At 48.1% G+C, this 13,838-nt stretch overlaps 1 protein-coding gene across 3 annotated transcripts in view; it reads right to left on the bottom strand.

Annotated features, from left to right (window-relative positions):
- ZNF592 (zinc finger protein 592) overlaps positions 1-10,528 on the bottom strand; it is a 34,870-nt gene extending 24,342 nt beyond the window's left edge. For 2 of the 3 annotated variants that reach the window (XR_014885813.1, XM_085233827.1), the window contains exons 1-3: positions 10,398-10,528; positions 9,514-9,625; positions 3,536-5,883 (exon numbers count right to left, since the gene is read on the bottom strand). Coding sequence is in view for 2 of the 3 variants with exons in the window: in XM_085233827.1 (XP_085089953.1) it covers positions 3,536-5,875 (2,340 nt within the window). In the remaining variant the exon portion in view is untranslated. The remainder of the gene's footprint in view (positions 1-3,535; positions 5,884-9,513; positions 9,626-10,397) is intronic. The other variant, XM_085233826.1, reaches the window with a different exon arrangement.
- Between the last annotated feature and the right edge of the window lie 3,310 nt (positions 10,529-13,838).

The raw sequence follows: 13,838 nt of genomic DNA, 5'->3' as shown, positions 1-13,838 counted from the left end.
CAAAAGAACTGGGATACGTTGAAGTCATTCCCATTTAGGCCCTTCCTAGAAAACTCATTTACCTGTTATCATCCCATTAACATGGACTTTACCCAAGGCCGATCAGAGAAATAATACAAAGTTTGTTCCAAACCACTGACAGGAACGAACAGTAAACTCAATCATCTTATTTCCCCTGTAAACAGACAGAGGAAGCACAAGTATGTCAAAGTAATTCACCAAGTGATGGTAAGAAATTCCGATTAAGGTGAGAAGTCTTAAGTATGGATAAATAGGATAAGTTTCCATGTGGAACAAAGCCAGCTTAAGCCATTCCCCCTCTCCAATCCAATCATTCCTGCCTCTCACTGCAGCTTGCTCACCCTTTGGTCATATCACTGCAACCTGGAACTGAGTAAATGAAAATACTGTCTTAAGAAAAAGTACAAGATTTATTTCTTCCAGTCAACCCTATTGGATAAGACACCTTCCAAACAAAGTGGCATCCCTGTTTTATGTTCTCTGGAAAGTGATTAAAAAAAAATAAAATTATTTTTGTACAGTTTTTTGGTTTGAGATAAAAGCACCATAACTGAGTACTTCAAAGCCTGATCACTTTCTCAGGTTTTGCTCACACTAGATGCACACATATCACAGTTAATATTAGAGATTTAGTATCATTAAAATAAAAAAATTAACCTAGCTTATCTTTCATGGGTAAGGGGTCTCCATCTTCTAGTACAGACTGAGGAGCTGCAAATACTCCACATTTACCCCTCATTGTCAGCCAACAGCACTCTTTCCCTTCTGCTTCCACCAACCCTGCTCAAGAATCCATCTTATTGCAATAATCCAGAAGCAGACATCAAAAAAAGTCACTGATGATAACCTTCAGGCAACAACCCAGTGGAGATCTGCTCTGCTACAACTGAAGTTGTAGCAATTTGTTATTTTTCAAAGCGTTTTAAAACATGCAAGCCAAAACACGGCTTTACTTTGAATTTATCAAGATTCTCCATCTCAGAACTCAGACGCAAACTCTTCTAGAGTTATCTTCTAGATAATTGGTCTGTTGAGATGTGGGGATGTGATTTGCATCTGAGGTTGTTCACAACTGTTAATACCACCTCTGTGTCCCAGTGGATTGCCCTGCAACAGAGACATGCTCCAGAACAAGCATGTGCATATGACTACGACTGTGCTGAATTTGCTTGAGTGAATGATATGAAATTTACGTTGGATTTATGCTTTTACATTACCTGCAAGAGGGGTAAGAACTTCACATGAATATTTCCTGTTTGATTGCCTAGGGAAGTGTTTGTGAAACTAGCTGCTCAAATATTGCCAGCTCCTATCAACATTCCTCTTTTCTTCTAACCGGAATGAAAGTTGTGACCTCAGAAATTTGCTTGACAATTTGGAAAAGCTGAGCATGGCACCCAGCTACTGCATATTCCTCCACCCCCCAACACCACCCAATTTCAGGACGTATTTGGTAGGAGAGAAGATACATAGAAAAAAGGTTCAGTACAATGCTGTAGTGAGAACACACCTGTGAGTTTAAGATAAAATAGGGAGGAAATGGCTTCGCAAGCTTTAATATTCCCTTTTTCTTTTTTATTCCCCAATAGTTACATTCAGAAAAATCCTTCAAAAATCATCTTGCATCTAGCAAACCTAACTCAAATCACAGAATCACAAGGTTGGAAAAGACGTGTAAGAGCATCTAGTCCAACTGTCTTTTCACTACCACTGCTACCACAAGCACTAAACCACATCTCACAGCTCCTCATCCAGACACCTCTTGAACGCTGCCAGGGACGGCAACTCCATGACCTCCCTGTGCAACCATTCCAGTGCCTGACCACTCTCTGAGAGAAAGTTTTTCCTTATGTCTAACCTAAACCTCCTCTGATACAACTTGTGGCCATTTCCCTGGGTTCTGTTTGTTGCCAGGGAGAAGAGGCCAAACCCTTCTTCACCGCAACCTCCCTTCAGGAAGTTGTAGAGTGCAACAAGGCCTCCTCTTCTCCAGACTGAACAATCCCAGCTCCCTCAGCCGCTCCTCATAAGACTTGTGCTCCAGACCCCTCACCAGCTTCGTTGCCCTTCTCTGGACACGCTCCAGGGCGTCAACATCTTTCCTGCAGCGAGGGGCCCAAAACTGAACACAATACTCGAGGTGCGGCCTCACCAGTGCTGAATACAAGGGGATGATCACCTCCCTGCTCCTGCTGGCCACACTATTTCTAATGCAAAGTAAAGGGCTTGGAGTCTTCTCTTGGTTAAGTTACAGAATAAATTATTAGACTAGTCTAGAAATACAACCAGACATTTCTCTACAAGGAGCTTTTGAATTGATAATCCCACAACAAAAATTAATTTTTTGTTAATTAATTAAAACAATAAATTTTTAATGCGACTGATTAACATTTTAGCTCACTTCAGAGCACTCAGTATCCCCTCACCTGAAAGTATTTAACTCCAGACTGCTGACATTTCCTAGAAATGCACCATAGTGCAAGAACAAGTGTTGATAGAGAGCAGTGCTCACTGGCCTGCCTCGGGTAAGAAACGTGATCATACCACACCAATCCCTTCCAGCCTTCCCATTTTTCACCACAGAAACCATTCAGCCATAATCTATTTTTGCTGCTACTGAATTTAAGTGAAAGATAAAGGACTGCTGTAAGCCCACACTAACGGCCTTGATACTCCTGGTTAACGAGCAAAGGGAGGCTCTGGAGGGTGCAGAACTACAGTGGCCACAGCAGAGACTGGTGGTCTTGGTACATAATGAAGAGCATCCCCTTCCTATTCATCAGCTGGATTTTCAGAGGGGACCCAGATCCATCTGCACTTCCAAGGGAATGCTTGGGAAGACGATAGAGGCCATAACAGTGCAGTATTCACTGGAGCAAGGAAGCCACCAATGGTGCTCGTGAGCCAATGAATGGATGCTTCTTACTGCAACACAGCACCAACTCATCCCTCTCCCGTCCAAAGGGAGAGAAAAAACACCAAAAATAGCCTCCCACCACACATACCATGCTGCCATCCTCTCAGCTAATCCTATATACATTTTACCAGTCTTAAAACAAAAACAGGACCCAGTGTTTGAAGTGTTACATGAAGACTTCGGTGCAGGTTCTAGTGAAGGGAAAATTCTGTTGTACCAGATTTCCTCCAGCCAATCTTAGAGCACAAAAACCTGCTTAAAGCACCATTTGGTATTCTTATACAACTCATTCATGGGATCTCTAATCTCCAACAACACTTTCCCTTAATGTTCAAGAGTCTCCACTGTCTCCCTACTGTCCTTTTCCTTTCATTCCCATAATAAAAGACACCCTTTTTGCTGGCATACAGTACAAAGAAGGCAAGCAAGCAATGCTGAAACATCTCTTCAGACGCACACACCTGGGCCCGCAGGTATCTCAAATGTTCCACCCAAGCACTTCTTTTAGACAATGCAACTCACTTGCTACTACCACGCCTAGAGGATACTGTCTTCAAATTTAGAGATTTAACTAATAACATTAAAATGATGACTTACCAGTCTCTCATTATCTTCAGAGGTTCTCTGGTAATGAGCTGCTAAAGCAACATAATCCTGCGCCTGCTTGTTACATTCTAAACACTTAAGTCCTTGACGGATTAGTCTCAGTGGGTCCGGGTAGAGAGGCAAGGCTGGCTGTGTGTTAGTAGAAATTCCTACCCCGTTTCCTGAAGTAGCATTGGGTTTACGTGAAGGAGAGGATAAGTGCAAAGTCTGAGGAGTAGAAGATGCTGAAGAGCTCGCAGAAGGTGAAAACATTTGGTCTAAGGAAATTGGCTTCATCACCAGCTGAGAACACTGCATGATAAAGCCTTTGCTCTTGTGATCTCTTGCATGTTTAAGCAAGCTACATTTATTAAAAAAAAGGAGCATAGTTGAACACTGAGTGCACATAACTTCAATATGAACGCTTCGCCTACTATAGTGTTGTGTCAGGCTTTTCTCTAAGGCAAACGAATCCCCACATTCCAGGCAACAGTACCCAGAGGCAGGTAAATTAATACTGGTGTCAGGTGGAGGGCTAAGGTTTGGAGTATATATTGGCACCGGATTGGCACTGTGTAGCACTTTGTTGAATGCCTCCACGATGACAGGAGCAGCTTTCTTTACTTGATGCACCAGTGGCACAGACATCTGTGTCACCTGAGGCTGATTTCGTCTCTGCACAGATGACTTCGCTGTAACAGAAGCAGCAACACTGTGGGGAACTAAATTGAGATTTGCCAAGTGCACAGCTTTGGGAAGGAGGCTGGAGGAGGTGGTCACGTTGGATGGCTGTACCACGATACCCTGCTGCTGGTGCTGCTTCTTGTTCAGCTGCTGCCCCGCAACGCCAACTTTTACGGCACCACCACCACAGTTTGGCAGCGGAGATAAAGACACAAGAGATGCGGTATTTGCAGCAACATCTGCTTTCAAGCCATCTGTGTAAGGGTTCACTATGTTTGACAGCTGGATAGCTACGGTAGCCCCATTTTTGGTTGAATTCTTGCTAGCCTCGCTTTCCATAGCTGCACTAGTGTCAGGGGAAGGGAAAGATTTGATAAATTCTTCAGCAGATGAGGTTTCCAGAGGTGATTCTTCCAAAGACTTGCCCAACTCATCACTTTCTGGCAAAATTCTAGTTACAGTTCTTTTAATTTCACCAGAGGATGTCTTGATAGTCTTGATTCTAACTTTGGGAATAGCTGGTGGAGAGCTGGCTGCCATGGAAGGAGAACCCTTCCCACTGCTGTCACTGCACACACTTCGAGGGCTCTCAGGCTGCTTGCTGGCCTTCCTCACCACTTCCAAGGGGCTCCGTGGACTCTTTGGTGACTTGGGCATTTTTGGACTTCCCTTTGTCCCATCTTTAAAAGGACCAGGTTCCTTTATAAGGTTTGGTTGATCGCCTTTGGGAACACATGCAACCTTTTTGGCCTGAAGAGCTACCAACGCAGCCACACAGGATGACAACTTTGAGTGAGTTGGCTTTAACCTCTGGCGAGGTGGTACTGATGAAGACAAGTTCAGTTCAGGCACAGACCCTTTATCTTCTCCTAAATTACTGTGAGGGAGCTCTCCAAACACCAAGCCTTCCCCAAGGAAGCTATTGGTATCTACCAAGTCCTTTCCTGACTCCACAAACCTCTCAGTTGCTTTGTCTTGCTCTCTCCTGCTCATTTCCAGCCTGCTCTCTGGCTGGAAGTGGATCTCCATCTTTTGTTCCTTTTTACAGTATTGATCAAACATGCTTAATTCGGGCTCTGGTACCTTCCTGAAGTGATCCAATACTGAAGCTCCTGTTGGCATATACATTGAAGGAGGTGGAAAATACGGAGTTTGAGCATGTTTGGGTTTATCACCAATACTATTCTCTTTGAATGTATCCTCTGGCTCAGGGCTTGAAATGGGGCTAAACTGACTAAAAGTTGGCAAAGGCTCTGACTTGGACTGGTCCAGTTTTTCAGAGTAACTTCTTGAGCTATCACCATTAATAAAAGTCGACTCAAACTTCCCATAATTATGTACCAAAGCATGAGCCTCTGATGGCAGATCTGACCCACGAAACCCATTGTGTAGCAGTCCAGTCCCAAGGTGATTCCCTTCCTTTTCCGCCTCAAAGGATTCCTGGCGACTTGTGTTCTTCACAATAACACTCACAACAGGAGCATCGGAGGGGGGCAAAGAGTGGGATAAGGACACGTTCTCATCTATGCAGATTCCTGATGACTTCAGGTGATTCTCGTTTTCCTCCCCAGCTGATGGAATGGTCTCCTTGGCATCGAGGCTAGTTGGATCAGGGATGTCAAAAGCAGCCAAGAGGTCATCAAAGTCTGGGGTTTTCATGTCCCCCATAGTGAAAGCTACAATTAAAAGCAAAATACTTTGTCAGGTATATTTCTCTCAAGAACAAACCTCGTAAGGTGTCAATGCAAGCAAGTCAAACATAAAAAACCACAAGTACCCTAAACATTAACACATCTAGGGACATCTGCTGCAGACACTTCAGCTTCCATTTCAATTGCTCCAAGACTGACTGCTTACACAAAAGATACCAGCTCTGTGGAGTCTAGCTTCCTTAGCACAAAGGTATTCAGGCCAAGAAAGCTCCCTAGGGAAGGGAAAATTGCATTCTGTCTTCTGCAGGCCCACCAACAGCTGGTATCAATTCAAGATGCAGCGACCAGGCTGTCTTCACACAATCAAAGGTCTCCCACTAGCTTTAGTTTTTAACTGCTGCCTCGTCCTCACCCTTGAGATGCAGAGGCAGTTGACAAGTGACAGGAGTTATACAAATCCTGTCTCACACAACTTGGCCCCTCCAGAGTTATTCAAGGCACTGCAGGAAAAGCAGTGGGAGACAGCAGCACTTCACCAACCCTGGTCCACCTGGTCCATCAAGTCCATGTAGACATGGACATTCTTTCACCCATACCTTATAGCTCCAAGAATAACTGTCATCATAAACCTCAACAAAAAAGATTCTGAAATGCATTACTGCATTTGTGGTTGTTTTAGGCTTTTTTTTTGGGGGGGGGGAGGGAGGAGGGAGGGAGAAAGAGAGGTGGGGTTGTATGTGAGTGGGGGAAGGTGTGCAGGGAGGGACGAGGAAGGAAAGGAGAGCTAAAAAGCAACAGTGACTGCTGATTTCTCAAGAGATTGTTGTATGTAAAGAATTCAGTCTTGCTTCAAGGAAGAAAGCAGGAAGTAAAGAGGTGAACCATAAGAAATAAGCCTGAAAGGTGAGATGACTTCCTACCCAGGGCAATTTAAATAATACAAGTCTACAGTAAATATTTCAGTTATATTACAGCTCAAAGCACTGTAAACCAAGCAGGGGTTATCTGAATCAGGAAGCAATCCTGATTAATTAAGTAATCCTCATTAATTAAGTAATGATGCCATCAGGCAAAACTGCCCATAGACAGAGCAAAGGATTGTATCCAAATCATAACAAGAAATGACGTTCCTAGACAGCTCTCCTCACAAGCCCTCCAGAAGGGATTGGGGCTTAAACACCAGCCACAGAGACCTGCGACAACAGTAATCAAGCTCTGAGCAGATCCATGATAAAAACTGACAGCACAGAATCACTTGCACATTTCATTACTATAAGGAATGCTGGATTTGCTTGCACATCTAACCAAAACATTGGTGCAATATATATAGACTTCCTGAACATCTAATAAGCTATTATTTTAAGACATTTCATTTTAAAATCGCATTTGTATGAGCTGATGTATACAGGGAGGAAAAAAGTCAAGGAGCACCAGTTCCTGCTTGGCAAGGAGACCCATAGCAACTCCTACCACACTCACTTGATTTGGGCTGCATCAGCACTGCCAAAGCCAGCAGCAAGTGTGGGAGATGGAAGGGGTAGCAAGAGCCCAAAAAAAGGGGGAGAGCTGGGAGCAGAGGTGAAGGCAGAGAGCAGAGCCTGGACAAGGCAGAGGGGAGAAAAGCAGCTGTTTGATACCTTCCCAAAAGGCTGGAATTCACTGATTTCAGACTGCCTTTTTTTTTTTTTTTTTTTTTTAAATAAACTCAGTCACAAATACAAAGTTCGTCAAACATCACTTGGAAACCAAACAAAATGTTCCCAGCACCAGCATTCTGCCAGGCGGAGTTACAATTTCTAGAAATGGGCCAGGAGAAATCACTACAGCAAAGAACAGGAAGGCATGCTGGTCCTAGAGCATTAGCTCAGTCATGCCTATAGACAAGCCTTGGAGGTGTTGCTTAGGTTAATCTACTCCAAAACACTCTATGGAGATTTACTTGGCTTAAAAGTGGCTTGCTGTGGTTTAGCTTAAACTTGTTCTCATTCTTAAATTAAACCACAAATATGAATGTCCATAGAGGGCTCTGCAGCAATTTACAAGTCACACTCCTTCAGCGAGGTAAGGCAACTGTGCCTTGAGTTAAGCCCCTGAAACCCAGAAGGTTATCAATCTGCTTCCAATCATCAGCAGCTGATAATGAGTTTAGAAACAGCATAGATTATTATAGTTGGCAAAGAGCATGGATCTGAAGCTTCCCTTTTCTTTGGGTGGAAAAACACACGCGAATTGGGCAAGAGCTAGGCATCGCTCAGCTGCTGAGATTTCTGGCACACACATCCCTACTTGAGGAAGACATTTCATTCTGTAACCATGAACACCCAAGTTTTATATGCTGAAAAAAAAAAAAAAAAAAAAAATCACCTTGCCAATCACTTTTAACCGTTCCTTTCTGACCCCTGCTTACCTAACTATGTCTCTGGATGAATTAGTATGTTAAAACACAAGACAAAACAAACCTGAGGTATCTGCAGCATTATGAAATAAGGTTTTCTTGGAAGAAACTCTGCATTTTCAGGCTCTGCATGCATCTTTGAGCCCATCAAGAGACTACTTTCTCTAAGCCTTTTCTTAGATAGAAAACAGAAGAAGTACACTGAAGAAATTCTGCCCAAACCTTCCACAAACTGGCTTGTGTGGAAAGCAGGACGTAAGGACTTCCATCCTTACTCCATCCTTCCATTGCTAAAGATTTGCCTTAAAAAACAAAGCTCGGAAGCCAGATTTCTCTCTCTATTCGCCTATACAAGACATGGATGTGCTCCAAGACTTGCAAAGCAATGGGACAGATCAGTAAAGCAAGCAATGACATAGGACTCACAGAAGAAACTACATATATTTCATTTCTTCAGGAGTCAGAGAACCTAGAGGTCTTCACACCATCCCAGAAATCTGTAAACTTGCTCTGGGTGCCACAGCAGAGCCCACGGCCTTCTGGTCCAGCCAAGTTTCAGAGAATGGCTTAGGTTGGAGGAGACCTCAAAGACCATCCAGTTCTAACCCCCCTGCCATAGGGAAGACAGCAAATTACTAGATCCAACCTGGCCTCGAGCACCTCCCAGGCTGAGGCATCTACAGCCTCTCAGAGCAGCCCATGCCAGGGCCTCACTGCCCTCTCACGGAAAAAACTTCCCCTGACATCTTACCTAAATCCTCCCTCTATTCCCCCCCGTCCTAACTCTACCTATTTCAAAAGCTGATATAGTCTCCCTATAAACACTGGAAGGCCGCAGTGAGGTCTCCCCGCAGCCTTCTCTTCCCCAGGCTGAACACCCCCAGCTCCTCAGCCCGTCTCCATAGCAGAGGTGCTGCAGCCCTCGCAGCATCTCCGTGCCCTCCTCTGCCCCGCTCCAGCAGCTCCGCACCCTTCCTGTGCTGGGGCCCCAGGCCTGGACGCAGCGCTGCAGCTGGGGCCTCACGAGGGCAGAGCAGAGGGGACAGTCCCCTCCCTGCCCGCTGCCACCCCTCTGTTGGTGCAGCCCAGGATGCCGTTGGCTTTCCGGGCCCCAGATGGACACTGCTGCCTCGTGCGTGGCTTTTCAGCCACCGCAGCCACCAAGTCCTTCTCCGCAGTGCTGCTCTCAAGGAGCTCTCCCAGTACACAGTACATAAGCTCAATCTCTCCACACACCCAGAGCCCCACATTGTACAGACCTTCTGCTCACAGTGCTATTCCTGTGGGCTTTGGGAGATCCGCAGCAGCTCCTCTACAGACTTCGCACCAACATGTAACATACTGCTCAAGGAGGAAGTTCAAGATTGCCACCTAATAGGAGAGCATGAAACTGCAATTACACCGAGGTTGTGCGCCTTGAAAGAATGCAATAAATATTTATAAAGCCACAAGACAACGGTTAGGTACAACGGAAGAGCTCTGCCAAAGGCTCCGTGGGCCGAAGGAAGGCAGAGATCTCCTGGAGGGGTGCGGGGAGCGCTGGGGATAGAGGAGGAGGCGCGGGGATGGGACGGAGGAGGCTGGACGCAGAGCGCCAGCTGGCATTAGGGGAGCGCGGCCGGCCAGGGGCTGTCAGAAGGAGACGGCCAGCCGTGGGGCCGCCGGCCCGGTTCCCACCCGCGCAGCGGAGCGCTCGCACAGGCGCCGAACTTTCCGCAGCCCTGCGGAGGAACGCGGCGCGGGGTCACGCGTGGCATTGCGCTACGACCCGCTCCGCCGCCCGCCCGCTGACAGCCGCCCCACGCGCGGGCCCGCCCGACACAAAGGCGCGGCCCCGGCCCGCCGCCCCCGCGCTGTCAGCCCGGCCCCGGCCCCGCGGCCGCACGTGGGCGGCCCCGCCGAAGTTTGTTCACCGCGGGCCTTCCGCCGCCGGGGCCGCTCCGAACAACCGGTGGCGCGGCCCGGAACCACCGCCGGCGGCGGGCGGAACGCGGGGCTCCGGCTGCCGGCGGAACGCGGGGCCGCCCTGCCTTGCCCTGCCCTGCCCTGCCCGCGGGGCGGCAGCACGCGGCGGCGGTGCCCGCGGGGAAGGCGGAGGGCGAGCGGCGGGGGGCGGGCCGGGGCGCGGCCGGGCGGCACTCACCCACGCGGCGCTCCTCGGCGGGCCCCGCCGCCGCCGCGGCCCCGCACAGGCCTCACCCCGCACCGGGCACCAACGGCCGCAACATGGCGGCGGCGGCGGCGGGCGGGGCCAGGGGCGGGGCCGGGGCGCGGCAGCACCGCCTCTCCCCGTTCCGCGCCGGGAGCCGCCGCCGCCGCCGCCCCCCCCGCGCGGCCTGGCCGGGAGAACGGGGCGGGCCGAGCGCGAGGAGTCCGCGGGGAGAGCTGGAGGTTCCCGTAAGCCAGAGCGGGCAGGGCGCGGAGGCCGGGCCTCAAAGAGGGTCTGACCGAGGAGCTGCCGCGCTGCCGTCTGCCGGCGCGTGGGCGCTGCTCCATCGCTGCGGTATTCAGGCACCGAGGCGCGGCGGATCCCGGGGTGGATGGGACCTGCGGGGCAGTGGCTTGCTTGCTGTCTATACACTGGAGAAAGGTGAAGTCGAAAGGCGGCTCATATAATTACTTACTCAGTGGATAAGATTTTTTTCACCCAGAGGGTGGTGAGGCAGTGGAACAGGTTGCCCAAGGAGGCTGTGGATGCCCCATCCCTGCAGGCATTCAAGGCCAGGCTGGATGTGGCTCTGGGCAGCCTGGGCTGCTGGTTGGTGACCTGCGCACAGCAGGGGGTTGGGACTGGATGAGCACTGTGGGCCTTTGCAACCCAGGCCATTCTGTGATTCCATGATATGAACAGGGGAATGGCCGCAGCTGGAGAGCTGAGCTCAGCAGCTTTATGTCCAGGCAGAGGTTGGTGATGAGTGGCGTCCCCCAGGGGTCTGTTTCAGAACTGGTGCTGTTCACATCTTCATCAGCAACACAAATGATGGCATTGAGTGCACCCTCACCACTTTGCTGCTGGCACTGAGCTGAGTGCTACGGTGGATACGACAGAAGGAAGGGATGCCATCCAGAGGGACCTGGGCGGGCTCACAGAGTGGGACCACGTGAACCCAGTGAGGTTCAACAAGGCCAAGTGAGGGTGCTGCACTTGGGTCGGGGCAATCCCAGCTATGAGCACAGATGTGAGAAGATCTCATGAGAGCAGCACTGCGGAGAAGGACTTGGTGGTTCTGACAACACATCTGGCAGCACTTTGCCATGACCCAGCTGTGGGCATCCCTATCTCTGCTTCTTGAGGTGCCTTGCATTTCTTTTTTCATGCAAAAAAACTGTATGCTCAGAAGGCCCACTGCTAATTAGTTCGTCTTAATTCTCTTCCAACTATCGTATCCCACAGTACCATTTATATCATTTTATTTATGACTGTTAGATTAGAGGATCTGGACTTCCCATCTTCATGCTTTCTTTTCACAAATGTAAGTAAGGTGTTAGATTTATTCTCCTGGTTCTCTGGAGCTTCTGTAGGATTCCTTGTTAATGATGTTAACTGATGTTAATTGCTCAGTGATTTTCTTAACTATAAAACACTTGGGTACACATTATTAATTCCTGCAGATAAAAATTAAAAAATAAAAAGAAGTTGATGGTAATGGCTTGTGATTGGTACTTTCTCTCACTGCTGATGTATTCTTAAGCACTGGTAAGGCCATGCCTGGACTGCTCCCCAGTGCGAGCCCAGCAAAAGGCAATGGAGATCATGCAGGAACTGGAGCCTGACTGCTGTGAGGAGGGGCTGTGCCTTCAACGTGGAATAGAGGAGGCTCAAGGGGATCTCATCCATGTCCATAGATGCCTGCAGGGAGGTGCAGGGAAGACAGAGCCAGGCTCCTGTCAGCTGTACCAGCACCAGGATTAGAGGTGCTGAGCATGAACTGGAGAGCAGGGGATGATAGTCCAAGAGGAAGGAAAGGACCAGAGAAGTTGTACAGAGAAAACACTTTCAAAATCACAACTAGTACCTGTATTTGTAGCACACCTCTGTGAAAAGCTACTTGTGAGCTGCAGGCTGTAACTGCTACGATAGACATTTCTCATGTGGTTATAAAGACCTGCCACAGTCCCAAACACGTTGTGGCTTGCAGGAAAGCCACTGTAATTTGAATGGTTGTGCTAATTAAGAAATATAATGCCAATGGGAATCTAGCTCTGCATCAAATGGCCAAGGAGAAACGGCAGCCTTTGAGTGCCTGGCTGGGAGGTAATTCCCCTCCACAAGTCAGTAGAAATGCAAAAAGGCTCAACAGATGCTGCAAGGAGCAGCGCCTTTGGGCATGGGCAATTTCCTGCCCAAGGGAACGACCCTTCCCACTGCAATGTGAGCTGGTTGGAGGGGGCAGGAAGAGGAGGAGGAATCGGGATGGGGTTTTTATAGCGCTCGGAGCATTCTCCCATCCCAGTTTTGTTAAATACGTGCAAGCATTGTGCAGCCATGCCTGAGATCCTTGCTTTCAACTTTTCGTCCTGTATGGGGCTGTTCGAACTTGCTTTTTAGCTGGGGGAAATGGGTTCTTCCCAGGTGCTGGCTGTGTCAGAGGGTGTGCGTATGTAGGCAGGCAAGCTGGCAAACATGGTGAGAGCGATTTTATTTATACATAACAAACGTAATAAAGTCCTGAGTGCTCATGCCTAGGCAACTGTCAGTTCTCAAATCAGCGATTAATTTGTTTCTGTCAAAGCTTGGTGCTACAGAGAATTACCTTGAGCTCGTTGCAAAACTCGCGTGTTACAAAACTGTAATTAATGTTTCAGAAACTCCAGGGAAGGTTTATTATTGGCAGGATGAGAATGAATCCCCAGACACAAACATTCTTCTAAGATAACAGCGTAGCCGTCGGCATTATCTGCACACACACACAAAAAGGGTGTAACTTAAATCTGACTAGTTAATTACACAGATATCATCTATATACATTTAAAACCACTTACACCTTTCACTCTGGCTCTTTGGACTCCCTGCCTCCAAGGGCATGCCCTCTGCATTGCTCCAAACAGACTTCCCCCCCCCATTGGCTTATTGGTACATAAGTCAAAGAGCCAACTTTGACTCTTCAACAAAGATCCCCCCATATGACCACTGATCCAACAACAACAGACATGGAAAATTTTGCTCTTGCAACGGTTCTATCCTTGCGTCCTTCTGGATGCCTATATCCATCCTTGCATCAGATTGAACAGAAGAAAGCTCTGTATCCCAGGGAATTTGGGAATTGCAGTGAGAACCCTAATTTGGTAAAATCCTTCAATTTTAGGATTAGAGAATAATTATTCTGTGCTCTGCTGTTCTTCTGGTTCCTGTTTGCTGGGGTTGGAGATGTGATGAGATCTGCTGGAAGGCTACTGGAATGGCATCACTGCAGCATTCCCCAACCAGCTTTCACTCATGGAACAGCAAATCCATTTTACTACACAATGGGAACTGGAGAAATAACTTCCAGAGAACCAGTTTTCTTCACTACAAAAGCTGCAGACTCCAGTGCAGTACAGACATGCTCCAAAGCCTGGGCAAGCAAGGTCCCTTGCACAATCC

This window comes from Meleagris gallopavo, chromosome 12 (genome assembly GCF_905368555.1).
Source record: "Meleagris gallopavo chromosome 12, MGAL_WU_HG_1.1, whole genome shotgun sequence".
Taxonomy (NCBI): Eukaryota; Metazoa; Chordata; class Aves; order Galliformes; family Phasianidae; genus Meleagris; species Meleagris gallopavo.
Note: the sequence above shows the minus strand (reverse complement) of the source record. Positions and strands in the feature narration are given on the sequence as shown.